General features: G+C 40.0%; 2 protein-coding genes across 4 annotated transcripts; one reads left to right on the top strand and one right to left on the bottom strand.

Moving 5' to 3' along the window:
- The first annotated feature begins 2,446 nt into the window (after positions 1 to 2,446).
- selenol (selenoprotein L) lies at positions 2,447 to 9,303 on the top strand. 3 transcript variants are annotated; one of them, XM_039781506.1, is made up of 7 exons: positions 2,447 to 2,691; positions 2,833 to 2,886; positions 3,727 to 3,772; positions 4,017 to 4,144; positions 5,182 to 5,296; positions 7,335 to 7,508; positions 8,743 to 9,303. In XM_039781506.1, exons 1-7 carry the CDS (start codon positions 2,558 to 2,560, stop codon positions 8,869 to 8,871), a joined length of 780 nt encoding a protein of 259 aa, XP_039637440.1. In that variant the 5' UTR covers positions 2,447 to 2,557; the 3' UTR covers positions 8,872 to 9,303. The 3 variants fall into 3 exon arrangements, with proteins under 3 accessions (XP_039637440.1, XP_039637441.1, XP_039637442.1); XM_039781507.1 differs by having other exon boundaries at positions 7,335 to 7,490; XM_039781508.1 differs by having other exon boundaries at positions 7,335 to 7,472.
- Positions 9,304 to 12,170: 2,867 nt separating this feature from the next.
- clec11a (C-type lectin domain containing 11A) lies at positions 12,171 to 16,553 on the bottom strand. The gene is made up of 5 exons (XM_039781510.1): positions 16,140 to 16,553; positions 15,560 to 15,674; positions 15,200 to 15,307; positions 14,418 to 14,501; positions 12,171 to 12,878 (listed from the first exon to the last, which is right to left on the bottom strand). Exons 1-5 carry the CDS (start codon positions 16,230 to 16,232, stop codon positions 12,466 to 12,468), a joined length of 813 nt encoding a protein of 270 aa, XP_039637444.1. The 5' UTR covers positions 16,233 to 16,553; the 3' UTR covers positions 12,171 to 12,465.
- Positions 16,554 to 16,857: the final 304 nt, after the last annotated feature.

Below are 16,857 nucleotides of genomic sequence, written 5' to 3' on the forward strand. Positions count from 1 at the left end.
ATACAGTATTAGGGGACCACTAAGGCCTATATGAAAGCATCCAAAGAGCACCATGTCATAGGACCTTTTAAGAGCAATACTTTGGAGAGAAAGGAGCTCATATCCCTCCAAATGTCTTACTCCTCAAACACTGTCTGTATATATATATATATATATTTTCCCCGTTCCCTGCACATTCGAGTTTACTTTGCATTGCCACATTTCTGTCTTGTCAAGCTCACAGATACCGCAGAAAGTTTCAGACATTTAATTGGCTGTAAATAAAAAAAAAAAAAAAAAGTGAATCACTTATGTGGTTTTCTCTTTGTGGTATCCTCTGTAGTGAAAGTTTATTAGTTCAAAAAGTTACAAGTCTGTTAACAAGATTGAATTCTGGCTGCACAGAGTTTGCACAGAGACACTTTTTATGGTAGTTGAACATGCACAGACACAAACATAAAACTGCCGCTGTTTTATGTTTTTCATAATTCGAGATAAAAATTGGGTAGTACTGCAAGGGAAATTATTTGGTTATTACAAATGGGGTGTGATGTTTTCAACCCTGTGAAACAATGCTGTGAATATCGAGGCTCCATAGCGTGTAATATGCAACTGCTGCCTGTATTTTTTTAATGACTCATCAACGTTGGTTTAAGCACAAGGAGGAAACAAGCTCAGCAGGGAAGTATTCAGTCTTTTGGAAACCTTTCTTTCTCTTTAATTGTAACTTTAATGAGTTAGAGGCCTTTTAATGCTAAAGTATCCTCACTGAAAGTCTTCTCAATGCTACAGTGGTTCTTAATTAAATGCTAATTTTGTCATTTAATTAGATCCACACAGGAAGGACCAGATTTGATCTGTTCAATGTCATATCTAATATATCCCCTGCATTACTGACCATCTGCTTTGTGTCACTTTTTCTTTTTCATATCAATGATTGTGCTGACTGGTTGTCATTTTCTTTTCTTTTCTTTGCACTGGGTGACCCAGTCATTAAGTGCTTTGGTGGGCCCTTTTAAGCGTAAAACTTGAAGGAGAGAATTTTCTTTAATTGAATGAGTGAATGTTCAGCAGTCAATAAAACTGGTTGACCATTTTAACAGGCTCTGTACTTCTTTTTATGGGAAATCTTGAATATTCCAGGAAAATCTACAAAAAAAAAATGCCATTTTCTATAAAAAAAATATGCAAGTAAAATAAACACATTAATAATGGAAGTAAGTGTGCTACATGACATCAATTTAGTAAATATATTTAATCATACGTTTTACTAATACTGGTAAGACAGCATGAAGGTATTAAAAAAACATTGGTTTTGTGTTAAACAAATAAATAAATACTAGCCTATAAATCCAGATGCACCCTAGCGGCAGTAAATGCAAGTTGCAACCAGGATCATCATCCACACATCTTGAAGTGGGTCTGGCTTGTCAGGCAACATGAATACATGAATGATCCTCCTGCAGACAGCCAAGCAGGACGCAGAAGGTAGGACAGAGAAGGATGTGTTTAGTAGTAGTGACAGAAGTCAAAGTAGGATTTCATTGTATTCTTTAATAATGATGTACGTGCGTAATACAACGTGAGAGGGCTGTAGTAATAACATGGTAACCAATAACAAAAGGCAAGATTTTACTCCAATTTGTGTTCCTAGTTATGTTATATGCACGCCGAATTGAAGAAGAGATACGATTAATTCTGGTATGATGTATAGATTAGTTTTATTATATATGCATTGTTCCCAACAAGCACAACAGAATTAAAATGCATGAAATGTAATTGAAGTCCGCTGTTACTTTTTTATTACGTTAAGATAAAACCTCAAGTCTAGTTTAAATTAATCGAATGACATACGTTTTAAAATGCAGCTGCATTTGTTATCATTTTGATCGCCCACAGTTACATGTAATTAATTATGATTTAACAAGTCTCGTTTTGAATATTTCATAAGGTGGCTACAACAGATAGGCTTCTTGTGAGGTGTTGAAGCACATCAGTGTGATCAAGTCACTAAATTGTAGGTGTTGTAATGCAGGGCCGATTCTAGGATCAGACCTTTAGGGGGGCTCAGCCCCTAATGAGAATGTGATACAGTGCCTTGCAAAAGCAAGTCCTGCTAAATCAGTAATTGCATTATGTTACTAATGTTTTTTTGACACTATTAACACTATGATGGAACTAAACCTGACACTTTATAAGTCACAGTAATAGCAACTTCTTCTCTGGGGACTACCAACATTAAACTTTACAAATGTACTCCTGCTCTCCCTCTGACAGATCACATAGAGATTCAGCCAAAGGCGGGAGTCTGACACAACCTCCTCTGATTGGCCAACACTATGTTTCTGTTAAACCTTTCCTTGACTGGGTTACAGGTGCATAGCATCGGGGACAGCGACACAGGATATTAAACCTGTTTCAAGCCCTTTGAACTTGTAATTGTTTGTCCTCTGTCACTAACAGACAAGTTCGCAACTCTCACTTAAAGCACCAAAAATGATTAAAAAAAAAATGTCAGGGTCTAATATTGCCAATGTTGTAATGTAATCCCTGTCTTGCTTATTGCCTACGCAGTGACATGGCACATATCGTCGTCCTGACCAATAACTATGTCCCTTTTTTGTCTCACACAGACTCCCTGGAGATGTTTGTCCCAGATAAGATCACCATTCTACTCGGCCTGATGGCAGCGGGAACAGACTTCTACAAAAGGTGAGGTGCTCTCAACACCTGCTGCATCATTTTGCAGTGTCACTGGCTAAAGTGTAATTCAGTCAGTCAGCTGTTTTAATAAAAAAAATATATATATTTTCATGCTGTGAAGTAATTGTGTGTTTTGTGGCTGTTGAGCAGCCTCGGAGTGAAGAAGAAGAGTGAAGCTGAGGACCTTTGGCAGAAGTCTTATCAGTGAGTATGAGTATGCAATCATATTAAATGATGATAATAGTAACAATGAACAAATGTATATCGTATTGGTATAACAGTGGTAAAATGTACTTATAATTTATAGTTCAGCTGTGATAATGTGACTGAGACGTGTTGAGTCTCAGTTAATTGACGTACCATAAAGGTGGTTATTGGCAAGAGCAATAGATAATAAGTATTGGGCAAAAAGTCGTAAACATTTTTTGCACAGGTGGTTTGTGTTTGAGGAGTTGTTTATGGGTTACTAACTGAAGGTTTCTACAGGTTTTTTTTATCATTTCCAGGCGTGTCCTCACTCCCTTTGGAAGATGGCACATTCTTGTTTGTGTAAAACAACATAAGGAGTTTATTGAGGCAAAACAGTGAGGAAACACATTAAACCAAAACAAAATGCACACAAAAAATAGATTAGAACACAGATATCAGGGGTTTGACAAAATAGCGATACGGCAATATGTCGTCCTTCTTCGTGCTATACGAAAAGGAAATAACATTGCGCCTTGAACTTTGACCGTGTTGCTCATATGTGCTGTGCAAAGGATTGCGGGTCAGAACAGCCAAAAAAGCATGCTGTTCAAAATCAGATTGGATATAGTAGCACATCCTGGTACTTTTGGCATACTGCAGTTGACATATTATGTATTGGGACATACTAAATCTTTTTCTGGCATACTAAATAGTATGGTAGTATGGGTATTGGAACGCAGGGTCTGTGTCCCATGATGGTCTAAATGCTGTTCCACACACTTTGCATCCATTTTTTGTTAATAATCTCATAAATAAAGCTTGGTGTTTATCAAAGAACTCTTGTAATTTTTCCAGCCATGTAGCAGTGAGAGAACAGGTGGAGGAACTTCTGCAGCTGGAGGTCTGTATGTGTCCTTTGTGTACCTTTTTTTCTTTTTTTCACATTTTGATTTAGTTTATAAATTTGGCATATTATGACTTCAGCAGTAAACAACCAGATTCAAAAATATATTTTACACACTGCATATAATAATCAATCAAACCAGTCTATGATTTATTTTGTGTGTGTGTGTGTGTGTGTGTGTGTGTGTGTGTGTGTGTGTGTGTGTGTGTGTGTGTGTGTGTGTGTGTGTGTGTGTGTGTAGAGTGAGTGGGACTCCTTCCTGGAGAGCGTGGACAGAGGTCTGCGGACAACAGACGGACAGCTGGCAGGAGGACAGATAGCAGACAGCCTGAGCCCTGATACTGCGTTCACTGATGGACGGAGTGCAAAGTGAGTTCACACTGCCGGTCCCAACCATAGACTGTATGAAATATAGACGTAGTATCCGTGATGTCACCCATGGGTTTCTGAAGAGTCCAAATGAAGCTCAGAGTGGGTGGCTCCAGCTGTTGCCATATTGGCAGCGTCTGCCTTACTCCCGGCTAATCCAAATATGGGTGCGGAGGTGGAGCGTGGATGGAGCCGAGGCAGGGTGAATGAAGCCTACAGTCTATGCTCGCCTCCTGTGACGGCAGCCACCTGTCAATCTAACGCCGTTAATTATGCATAAGTTTAGGCCTGAATATCAAACGGGTGAGTAATAAAAAAATGAACCACCCACACAGTTGTCTTGAAGGGTGAACTTAGCTATAGAGACCAGAATGTTTTTTTGTACCAGGCTGTAAACATGTTTAAAGGGATGTTTCGAGGTAATTTCACCCTAGGGTCCTTTGCACCATGACCTCGAGCCAAACAAACAAGGAGCTACAACTAATGGAGGAGAATCGAAGAATTGGAGAGCTAGCTAGCTAGCTAGCAGCGGTAGCAGCAGAGAAAAGAAGCCATCGTCATTTAAATAAACTCCTGGTGAACTTACAAACTTTCCAATGCCTCGTTTTATGAGTACAGAACTTATTTGTACTACTGTAGAAGTATGGTATCATTCCAGGCATTATTAGTGGGTTCATTTACGAGATACCCCTTTGGATCCATTAGCACTTGCACTAAGCCATTCGGGCTGATAGCGCTAACTCGACCAATGTTCGATCAAGGGAAAAAACCTTCTTGGGGGGTGTTTGGCTCGAGGTCATGGTGCAAAGGACCCTAGGGTGAAATTACTCCATCCCTTTAATCCTGCTGTAAAGTTGGTCATTTTAACATTGGGGTCTATGGGGAATGACTCCCTTTTGAAACCAGCCTCAAGTGGCCATTCGATTAACTGCAGTTTTTGGCACTTGCGCGTTGGCTTCATTATTCAGCACCAGCGAGGTTGCCTCTTTTTAAGAATGCAATTGAATGAAGTTGTGTTGTGTGATTGTTGTTTTAAGGAGCGTGACTCTGGGTCAGTTCCTGGGTCAGGGTCAGAAGCTGCTGCTGGTCCTCATCAGACATTTCAGATGACTGCTGTGACGAGACCACGTGGCCGAGCTGGAGGCCAGTCAGGTCAGTCAATTATTCATTCTTGGGGGGGCGGGGAACAAGCTTTGATTTAACAAGGAGTTATGTGCCGGGCTAATTCTTGGCCAGGAGCAGTGACTTCATAAGCTCAGATAACTGGCTGCTTAGCTTCATACTTTCGTACACACATGAAAGTGATATCGATCTTTTCTCTGCAAGAAAGCACATAAGAAAGCGTTTTCCAAAATGTTGAAATATTCCTTTAAGCACGTGGACTCGACTTAGAAATGATGTTCGGGTTCGGGTCGGGCTCGGTCACATCAGCGTGATAAGGCATTGAACATTTTAAATTTAAAAAAGCTTATTATGTATGTATTCCACGCCTGTGTTAACGTGCGCTTGTTTTCCCGTGTGCGCTGATGCTCTTATGTGTTGACATTTCCGAATGCCTTCCTACAGTTGCTTAATAAAAGCGGGCTTTCCACTAGGGCTTTGACTCCGAACTTCGTTATTCGAATATAATTCGAATATTAAAAAAAATAATGATATTCGAACGAATATTAGCCAGCCCTTAATATTCCAACCTGTTATGGGCATTATTTTTTGTAAATGCGTTTGCTTGTAAACGTTTTCAGTTCAGATTCCGAGGCTTTTTCCACGCATTTCAAAATGTAACTAAACGTCGCGGCGACGCACGTCTCTCGGCGGCCACAGGAGAGAAATACTGGCGACTCTTTTTTATTTTAAAGAAAGTCGCTGTCTTTTCTACAGAAAGTCGCCAGATTTGTCGCTAGTCGCTTTTGTGAAAAAAAAGTCGCTAAGTTGGCAACACCGCCCACACACACACACACACACACAACGGCTCAACGCACACACCAGCACACGAGTATAAACATCAGACCACTTACGTAGGCTACGGTGAAAGCTCCGAACTTCCTGTCGAAAGCACACTGTTTGTGTTTAATCCAGGGTCTGACTTAATTTTTTTTTTTAAATGAAGGCATTTAATGGTCAAAATATTAATAAATATTCGAATATATTCGAATATTAATATTAATATACAAACGAACTTCGAATATGATTTTTGGGCAAAAGTCAAAGCCCTACTTTCCACACAAACAAACGTAAATGTGTCATTAGTATGAGAAAAAGATTTTTACTGTGTCGGGCTCGGGTCGGGCTTGGACATAAAAATGTGGCCCGATCCGCACTCTAGTCCAAACATGTTTCCACGGCCTTGCTGTCACTGCTCATTTACTTTTATATCAATAAAGTACTTGCAGTTAAAGAAAAATGTGGAACTACTAACCCATACAACAGATCAGCATGAAGCTACTTAGGCTTGGAATGAATTTTCATATTTCATTTTCTTTCATTTGTGTGTCTTTTGTGTGACTGCTGGCTGTCTCTATGTTAGTCATATGTCACCTGCCTAGGGACTGCAGATGAAAAGTAGTTTATTTTTACTAATTCTGGCATATTTACATGGTGTTTTTTATACAACAGTGTTCATAAATATGCATGGTCCCTGTCAAATAAACCAATAAAATAAAATAATCAACTGACTAAAACCCAGTTAATTTAAATAACATGATAAGGAAATAAAAAAAAAAAAAGTAGGATTTGTCTTGTTCTATAAATAAAATAAATCAGATTACAGCAGATTAAATCTGTGTCTGCATTATATAATACTGTTTATATATTTATATTTAATGCCAGTGGGCCGGTGCATAAAACTAGAATTGGCTGTGACTGGGCACCAACAAGATGAGTGATGATGTGTCCTGAAAGCCCAGTAAGCTAGCGCCTCCAAAACATTCATTCTGAAAAATCAACCACCAGATGTTAGCAGATGTGAGATGGAAAGCAGATTTTCCACATGCCACAGAAGTGATCATCAATCATGATGTGTGTGTGTGTGTGTGTGTGTGTGTGTAGAATACTTTTCATATTGCTGAATCTAAAGCCGATGTTTTTGTTATTCCTTGTGCTTTTGATTGTAAAAAAAAAAAAAACTGCCAAACTGTGTTTCTGCAGAAAAGGATGCACTTTTCTAACAGAGCAGATGTCGTCTCTGCCGCAGGTATACAGGAGTTTTGGCCTCGACTCGTCCTACGCCAAAGTGATGAGGTTTGGCTGCCTGCTCAAGTACTCCGAGTACGGAGCTGTGGACAGAGACTTCCCCGATGTCCCCCCTCACCTGCTGGAAGATATGTACCAGGTACAAATGGACAACCAGGTACAAATGGACAACCAGGTACAAATGGACAACACAGCAAATCTTTGACAATGAGGTGCTAATGTAAGGGCCTGAATCAGTGACGTAAACCGAGGAAATATCTGCCAAACTTCAGGGCCGGATTTACGTGTGTTGGGACTCTGGGGCAATAATTAGCTGCTGGACTCCTTTATTAACTCCTCGTTACCCCCTTCTCTGTGCTGTGCACAGTAATCCTGCCTTTCCAAATTGAGAGAAAAGACTTTGGTTTATAACTGCCTGATTCTGATTTGACCAACAAGCAAACCCCTGAGGTCAAATGCAGAAACTTTTAAAAAGTAAGTTCTTAAAGTAAGCGCAGTTATCAGTAGCATTATTATATATTACAAATGTTAACAACTAAATCTCAAAATAAATAACTAAAGACAATTCTTGGTTACAGTTTAAAACACAAGAAGATTTTCATAATTTGTTTAAAATATAATGTAATATAATAATTGTTTTAATACTTTTGGGCTCAATACCAGACAGTATGGCAGTATGGACGTGATAGTAAAGGTAGTCTATATCCACGACGTTCCACTTCCGGGTTGCTCCGTTGTCGCCGGAAAATCTGCCAGATTTCACTCATTCAGGCCGGATATCCGTTGCCTTGGGCGTCCTTTGTGTTGGCATTTTAAACTGCGGTGGATTTATGAGGACTATGGTTAACTGCTCCTCAGATCTCTGCAGGGTAAATCCAGACAGCTAGCTAGACTATCTGTCCAATCTGAGATTTCTGTTGCACGACTAAAACTACTTTTAAACGTACACATGTTCCACCAAAACAAGTTCCTTCCGAGCCTTTTTTGCAGCCGCACCGCTGCTTTTCTCCGGTTCTTAGCACCGCCCAAGACGATTCTGATTGGTTTATAGAAATGCCAATAAACCAGGTTTTCCTCCCATCCCCGAATGCTATGTGAAGTAGCCAGACTTTCCTCCATCGCTCTTTGGAGGAGGGTCTGGCAAAGCGAGACTATAGTAAAAGTAAATGTAATTTACTTAAATGAAGTCAAACAGTCTTAATTAGTCACGACTATATGATCCTTATACTTGAAACAAATCCAAGACATTCCATTCTGTACTTTGACTTTAGTAAATATTCAGGCTGCCTAACTGTCTGTTAATATTTCTCTGTGAAAGCACTCCCCTTTGCATGTGATTGAGTCATTTGATTCATGTTTATATAAAAAGTATTGAATGACACCGATTTAATGTGTTTACATTTTTTCAGATGGGAGGTGACTTTTTGCTGGATGACACGGGGAGGGTCCTTCTTTCTCACCCGTCTAAAAACCCAATGGACAGGCCGAGTGTGAAGGCCGCCCTGCAGGCCGTGGACCCTTCAGGCTCCTCTCTGTGAAGAAACTACAAGCTGTAAAAGATATGTGAACATTGGAGACACTCAGGGGGTTTAAGTGGTTACATTTTTTTTCCCATCACTGGCACCGCAGAGGAAGAGCAGCTCTTTGACTCACGTTTATGACGTCACGTCTCGCACTCATGACACCATGAAGAGGTGTGACTGATGCAGAACTGTAAGCAAGGACAACTGATCTCCTTTGTTGTGTTAGTGTTGTGATGAGAGCATTTTTAAATTAGTGGATTACAGTGTAATTCAATATAAAGTTACTTTTATATAATACCAATGGTATTTAACTTAAAAAAAACTGATTTTAGAAACTGATTTAAGCAATTGTACTGTAATCTGTAATGTCAGACTGTACGGCATTTCTTAAAGGTGCAGTAGGTAAGCCTTATAAAACTAACTTTCTGTCATATTTGCTGAAATTGACCCTATGTTCAGTAGAACTACATGAAGCAGGTAATAAAAAAAAAATAGAAATCGGGCTCCTCTGGCACCACCTACAGCCTGTAGTGCGATTTGCAAAAATCCACCGCTCCCTGTTCAGATGCACCAATCAGGGCCAGGGGGGGTGTCTAACTGGGTGCCAATCACTGCTCATGCACACGCATTCATTCTCCCTTGTTGGGGGAGGGGCTTAGGAGACCGTTTTGGGCTTTAGCGGAAAGGGGGGAGGGACTGAGAAGTTGTTGATGTTCAAATTCTTTGGCTAAGCCCTGGATCTTCACAATCCTACCTACGGCACCTTTAAGGCTTTACTTTAAAGATGCATTTAGCAGCTTTGGATTTTGGCTGCCCTAAGTGGCAGTGAGAGGTAACATTTGGAAGGGACAAATTACTACTTTACCCAGAAATCATGCAACATGACGTTACCACTACCTACTTCAGGAAACATGTTTTCCTCCATGTGACTGGTCAGGGTAGAGATGAAAGCTGCAGCTGCATCCTTTGATTCTAATTTAATCTTTTATATACAACATAATACATTTTAGACAATATTGCACTTTGTGATTTTAGAAAAGTAGAAACAATATATAATTGCTGCTGTGCTACAAATCTGATCTGTTCGTATCTATGAATAATATAAGCAAATATGAACTGTGAGCAGCTTGGTGTTAAAGTCACTCAGGATGATAAAGATTTCTGAGGAGCAGGGCTATGTAACAAACCTTAGACTGGAAATTAGCCTTGGCTATGAATCCTAAATGCAACACATCTGTATCATGTTACTGTGAGTTGCATCGTCCCTTACAAATCAACTCATACATACATAAAAAATAAAAAAAGTGTTTTTGTTACTGCCTGAAATGTGTCCGTAGCACAGAGTATCAGAAAATGTTAAGTTCCAAAAACCGTCGTAGAATATCTGGTTGTTCTCTTATTATTTGATCAGATTGTTCCCGATTTAAATCCACATCTTCCAACAACAACAAAAATGTATTTAGACAAAGTTATTGTACTGTTGCATGTTTTAAGGCAATATTAAACATTTAAGAACTTTGGTTTCTTTTGTCAAATAAAAAAGGGGTTCTGTAGAAAGAGTAAGGTATCAAAAAAGTATAATTTTGTTATCGGCACTGTAGCTAAACATTTCACATTTTACCTACTGAACATTTCTTGACTGATCAGAAAATGATGTGGTAAACTGAACATTTACATTTACGCTTTTTATGTACAACTCTTGTTTTACATAGCCACGGTCGGACTCTGATTCAGGATACATTTACCTACTGAAAATGGTTCATTTTTGGGGTGAAAGGAGGACTCCGAAGTAAGATCTAAAATGTTTTGGCCAGAGATGTTGAAGAATCAGCAGTTTAACCAGACTTTGTTCAAATATATCCAAAGCTCAGAAGTAACAGAGAAGCAATGCCTAATACCTGTTAAGCCCAAACACACATTGATTATATATCTTCAAGAGGTTCAGTATGTGCTGATTCTGAAGAAAGCGCCTCCAGCTTTTCATGTTTTCCCTTTTTTTGAACAAATATTTTGAATTCCAGGCGTGAAATCACAGCAGATTCCTAACTGGTTTACATTCATATCACCGCAGCTCCATGAATAATATAATATTGATAATACCAACATAATCCGATGAAGTCAGTAACTTAAATAGCAATACATTAATTTGTGCGCAAGTTTGACCTTAAAAATGTACTTAATACTGTGAAATATTTTCATGGCAAATGTTTTTACCCTACATACTGACCAGTCCTTCCAGAAAAATTAGGAGTTTTTTTGTGATTGTTGCGGGCAAAAATCCTTGATTATGCGGCACGTTTTCTTAAAAAAAGCGATGGAATATGCGGGATATTTATGCAATTTTATGCGATGAAATTGCGGGAACTTGCAAAAACTGTGGTTTGATGAAAAAGAGAAAAAAAAGTGATTCCCCAACACCCCGCTTTTCATTGATGTTCACGTCACGTAATTACGTCACTTCATAACGTCCCCATGGCAACAGGGGAAAATGGTTGCTCTTGTGTGAAGTAAACGCAACTTTCTGTTAAGATATATGTGACTTTTTTGCAACGAAAATACGGGGATTATGAAATCATGCAAGCCCCGCATATTTTGCACGGAAATCAGCAATGTATGCGGCGAAAGTGCGGCGTATTTGAAAAAATGCGGCCCCCGCATAAATATGCGGACTTTGGCTGATTATGCATTGAATTATGCGATTGCAAAATCACGTTTTTCTGGAGGGACTTACTGACACTACTTCAACCCTGCTACACTGATTGCATATAGAAATGAAATAATACTTTCAGACATTTATATTAAAACACATTAGGTTTCATATGGAGAGTTTAAGACTCTGAATACAACCAAAGTGTAAAGTGTCTTTTAAAGGGCAATAAGTTATTTGAAAATATAATTGACTTTTATTTCTAATAGGGATGCCCCGAATCCAGGATTCGGCTTCGGATTTGGCCGAATATTGGGCTTTTTGACGGGGTTCGGTTTCTGGCGAACCTTAGAATTTTTTTCCACCGAACCGGACCCTACGCTTGCACTACGCACGCTACGCTGGTCGACGTAATGGCGCCGCCGTTGATTACGGGAAGGTGTTTACGTAGGTGGACCGTTCAATGCAGTAGGCTGTGAGGAAGTGAAAATGGAACTTGTGAGCAGAAAAAGTTGTAGTTTGGCAGTACTTTCAGTCAAAAGAAGGCCATTCAAGTCCAGCTACATGTTCAATCTGCAATGCCGATTTGTCTCGTGGTGGCGAGGACCCTAAACAACACACAACATGGCCGCTGTTAAAACATTTGGTATGAAACATCAGAAAGAATACGAGTTGTGCATGAAGGAATCTACAGACAGCAGCCAAAACATATTTTTTTACAGTTAAAATAAAATGAAAAATTCACTGCTGTGGATGTGTTTATTTCATTAATGTGTTTACTGTGTTAATGGACTGAGGATGGGAGTATAGGATTCGGTTTCGGATTCGGCAGAGTCTTAACTAGTGGATTTGGTATTCGGCTGAACCCCAAAAATCTGGATTCGGTGCATCCCTAATTTCTAATGATCAATAACTGGAGGTCAAAGTTTAAGGTAGTAGTAAGGTGGGATAAGGAGTTTGTTTTAAAGTGCCACCCTGTCATCAAACTCGCACAGATAGTTCATGGTCCGATCGCAGTAGTGGTCCCACCAGTCGCCATCGTCTGACGACATCGCCACACAGTTCTCCCGCCTCCCTCCGTCCGGCTGGCTGGACAGGAAGTGTTTGCGCCACTGGAAGTACGAGACCCGCGTCCCGTCGTCGAAGAGGTACATGCCCTCAGATCGCAGGTCGTTGATGCCCAGCCATACGGGCCAGTTCCCCGGGTGGAAGAATGACTTGACGTAGTCCGCGAGGGCCTCTTGCTCCTTACGGTCGCGCGGCATTGCAATGCGGCCGCCGCGTTCCAGGCACTTTCTGGACGCTCCGGCGTAGTCCTCATAGCTGTTGTACACAAGATAACATTTGTATCCGATCCTGTGGCCCTTCTGGCAACCTTAGAAGAAGAGAAAAACAAGACGGATGCTTTATTCCAAGTTTAGAATTCAGAACTGTAACGAAGTAGAACTACTTCACTACTGTACTTAAGTACTAAAAGGCTGTACCCCACTGGAGTATTATTTTTTTTCTCCTACTTCCTCTTTAATACTTTTACTCCGATACATTTTTTATGTGCTGCATCGTTACTCGTTACTGTTGTGAATTCCTCACTCTACGGAAACTGTGTAGGTTACAGTGCGTGTAGTTACGGCTACGTTAGTTACGTACGTTAATTAAGTAAAGATCTACTCTACTTGTATGCTGTACCGTATTAGCTCAGTAGAGCATATGTATGTTGTGTCTCTGTTTTAACATTTACTAATGATTTGTCCTGTTTTTCTTTTCTTTCGTCCTGTTTTATATAGCAAATGTTACTAGTGTAAATCTGTTGTCCTTTTATTGTAATTTCTACCTGCCAAATGGACTACAGATGGAAATTAGCCTTTGGGCTACAATCTGGCACTTTTACGTGTACTGCTGTACATGTTCATCAAATGTGCATTGTCCTGAAATAATGAAATAAAATAAATGAAAATCTGGTGTGCGCCATCGCTACATCTTCATATACAGTCTATGATCGCTACGCAGTAACAGCCGTAGGGACAACAACGCTAATTAGTTAGTTTACATTGCAACGTGTTTAACGTTACAGGTGTGTCAGCTGCAGCGGCTGTGCAAAAAGCCGTCGGGGTCCTGATCACCCTGTCGGGGTTGTATTCGCTGTAACAACCGCCTCGCTCTATGTTATCCCTGTACTTGTTCGATTGGTGTATCATTGCGCCACCATAACGTCCTGCGACGTTAGAGCAGAAGCAGCTAAAATAGGCGTATCTGTCTTCTTGTCTGCAAGCGGTCTTTTTTCACAAAAGAGAGTAACGCGAGTAACGAACTAATTTCAATTTCAGTAATTGTAATTGCGTTACTTGATAAAAAACAAATATTTAGTTACATGCTCGTTACCGCTAAAAGTAGTGGAATTACAGTAACACGTTACTTTGTAGTGCGTTACTCCCAACGCTGCTAGTAAGAGTAAAAAAGTTGAAAGTTGAGCTCCAACAATATATTCAAACTTTTGACTGCTTTCTTTAATAACTACATAACACAATACTTGTACTTTTACTTTCAGTACTTGAGTAGTACATTTTAAAATAAACTACTTGCATTACTTAAGTACAAGTTAGGTGTTGTGCTTAAAGAGCACTTCAACTTCTACTCAAGTCACTTTTTTGGTAGAGCAACTGTACTTTTACTCAAGTATGGGTCTCTAGTACTTTATACATGTCTGTTAGAATTAGAGAACCGAAAAAGACAAAAAACCTGCATAAACAGATCTTTTTTTGGCCACTTGGGGGCAGCACAACAAGCTATAAACGCAAAATGTACCTATTATCACCAGACAAAGTTTATTGCAAACTGTTGCTTGTGTTAAACAGCAGACCCTGAACTAAATAAGCATTCATTCTGTGTCGTGTTGGCATTAAAGTAACTCTGATACCTTCCAGTCTTCCCATCTCCTTGCGGTTGTGCTTGCTGTGCTGGTAGACCTCCTGGATGCTGTCCTCCAGCTCCCCGACTTTAGCTGCCATGTTGGTGATGGCGAACAACAAAAACAAGACATTAGAGTCAGTACGGGACATCTTTCTGTTGATTTTTTTTTTTTTCAAGCTAAAGAGTATAGCGACAAATTAAACTCTCAATGGGATTGCACCCTTACAGCTTATTATGGGTAATAAATGTTAATGTTTTATGGAGGACGCCAAATATAGTTAATCCCATTCACTTTCTTTCATTTTAATTCTTTGTTTTGTTTTAATTCATCTTGCTTCATTTATCCTGTGCTATATCAATAAAAAATTTTACCACATTTAAGTAGCATCTTTCTGCAATAGAGGAAGCTGCAGTTTGAGGAGCGCATTCCTAGGTAGATGTGAGTCACGTCTTCATCATATATGAAGAAGTGACTCACCTCATAAGCAACGAGATGTAACCTTAACCTTAACCCTTCATGGCTAGCTAGCTACTTTCGTTCGGGAACTAAGGTCTTAGAAATGTGGTCCTGAAACTGCAGCTTCCTCTATTGCAGGACCATAGAATAGGTATATTTAGAAGTAGCTCACTGCCGATTTCTCACATTTATCCTCGATTTATCCATTTCACAATTCAACTGACTGACTTAGTAAAAATGCTGGATATAAAAAAGTGTACAAAAGGATTGGTGAAAAGGTAAAAAAAAAAAGAGAAATGTGGAAAATTTGTGGGAGAAAGTGATCGTCTTACCGTCCACCCTGGTCAGACGGTCCATTAACTGGCTGACTTTAACATCCAGGGTGTAGTGACCAACATTCAGCTTGTGGATCGCCTGGTCCATACTGGCTAGTCTGGACACTGGGGAATAGAATACAGTAGGGTATGATAGAGGAGACAAAGGAGAAGAACAGGAAAGAAAACATAAGAGGAGGAGAATCCAGCTGTCTTGCATTAATGAAATATAAAATATTACTGCGATTATTTAAAGTACAGTGATAAGTCTAATAGTTACTATTTAGACTAAAATATGATGAAGATATTTGAGATATTTCCCACATTAATGTCACAGTGTTTGTATAAAGGAGGCTGTAAACCTGAACTGAGACTCACAGACATAGTTGTATGAGTTTTCAAAGTCTGACACTGGGCTGGTTGGCTCTGGTTCAGGCTCTGGAAGAATATCAGGAACGTCCCCTCTCGCCTTCTTCACCTCTGGCAGGGATGCCTGAGACAGACACACACACACACACACACACACATAAACACAGACAGAGAGAGAGAGAGAAATCACAATGTCAACATTTCTAAGATGCTGTTTTCACATATGAAACCAAACCAAGCTTCCCCACAACCAATCAAAAACAAGCTATCTGATGCAAATGACCTCCCCGGGCACATCTGGATCCGTCTCGTTTCATCTCAAAATCTCCACGTTCTAACCGGAGAAACAAGTTTCAGCGAATCGAAGCATAACATTTAGCAAAATGATCTTAATGTTTGTTATCTTTTGGCTCGATTTAGCTCAGCCTGACTCCCTCCTACACATGTGTACAGTACAGTACATTAAGAGCATTGGGAATGGATACAGTGTTTTACCCAAAGAAACAGGAATGCAACAGTGACAGCAACATCTCCATTAATCGTTTTTAGTTTTAATGTTAATAGAGTCCAACACACAAACTGTCCTGACCTGGTTTGGTGTAGCATCGGCCGTCCCTGTAGGAACACACACACTCAGAGAACATAAACACAAGAGAGCGAGTGAGGTGGCAGCCGGTCCCATTTTCTGCTTCCTAATAACTCTGCTTTTACTTCAGCAGCAAAACTCTCTCTGAGTCTCTCTCTGTCTGTCTGTCTCTCTCTCTCTCTCTCTCTCTCTCTCTCTCTCTCTCTCTCTCTCTCTCTCTCTCTTTCACTCCTCTTTCCCTCCTGACCCTTGTACTTCCCCCAGAGATTTGATCCAGGACTCAGTAAAGCAGGAGCAGCAACAGGAATCTCCCATTAGAAATGTGACTGAGAGAAAACACACGGAAGCTGCAGATATTTAAAAAAGAAACACAATTCAAAATCACATCCCTGTGCTCTGCCTGCTGTCTCTTCTCTCTCTGCCTTGTTCAGGATGCCTCTCCTCTCTCGCCAAACAACAGGAAAGCTCTTTGTTTTGCTCCCACCTCCCACCTCCCATTTCCACTCTTTGTGTGAACAGCAGTTTTGCAAAGGCCGGAACACATCACAGGTAATGCACTTTTTAAGGCATGTTAAAGGGTTTTATTTTAGCCAAAGGATAATTTCACTGTCCAAAAAGCCTAAGCCTAGCCTAAGACTGAGAGGACTTTTATCGACCCATAAAGGAGGATCTCCTCACTGTCCAAAATGACCAAATAGCTTCAAAACAGCCCTGTTCTCAA

The sequence above is a fragment of the Perca fluviatilis genome, chromosome 18 (assembly GCF_010015445.1).
Source record: "Perca fluviatilis chromosome 18, GENO_Pfluv_1.0, whole genome shotgun sequence".
NCBI lineage: Eukaryota > Metazoa > Chordata > Actinopteri > Perciformes > Percidae > Perca > Perca fluviatilis.

Bases quoted from the DNA above. Each gene is read 5' to 3' on its own strand.
- clec11a (XM_039781510.1), bottom strand. From the start codon at position 16,232: ATGGGACCGGCTGCCACCTCACTCGCTCTCTTGTGTTTATGTTCTCTG. The intron at 15,675-16,139 runs GTCAGGACAGTT...TGTCTGTCTCAG, and splicing joins CCGATGCTACACCAAACCAG to GCATCCCTGCCAGAGGTGAA. The intron at 14,502-15,199 runs GTAAGACGATCA...CCAACATGGCAG, and splicing joins CCGTCTGACCAGGGTGGACG to CTAAAGTCGGGGAGCTGGAG.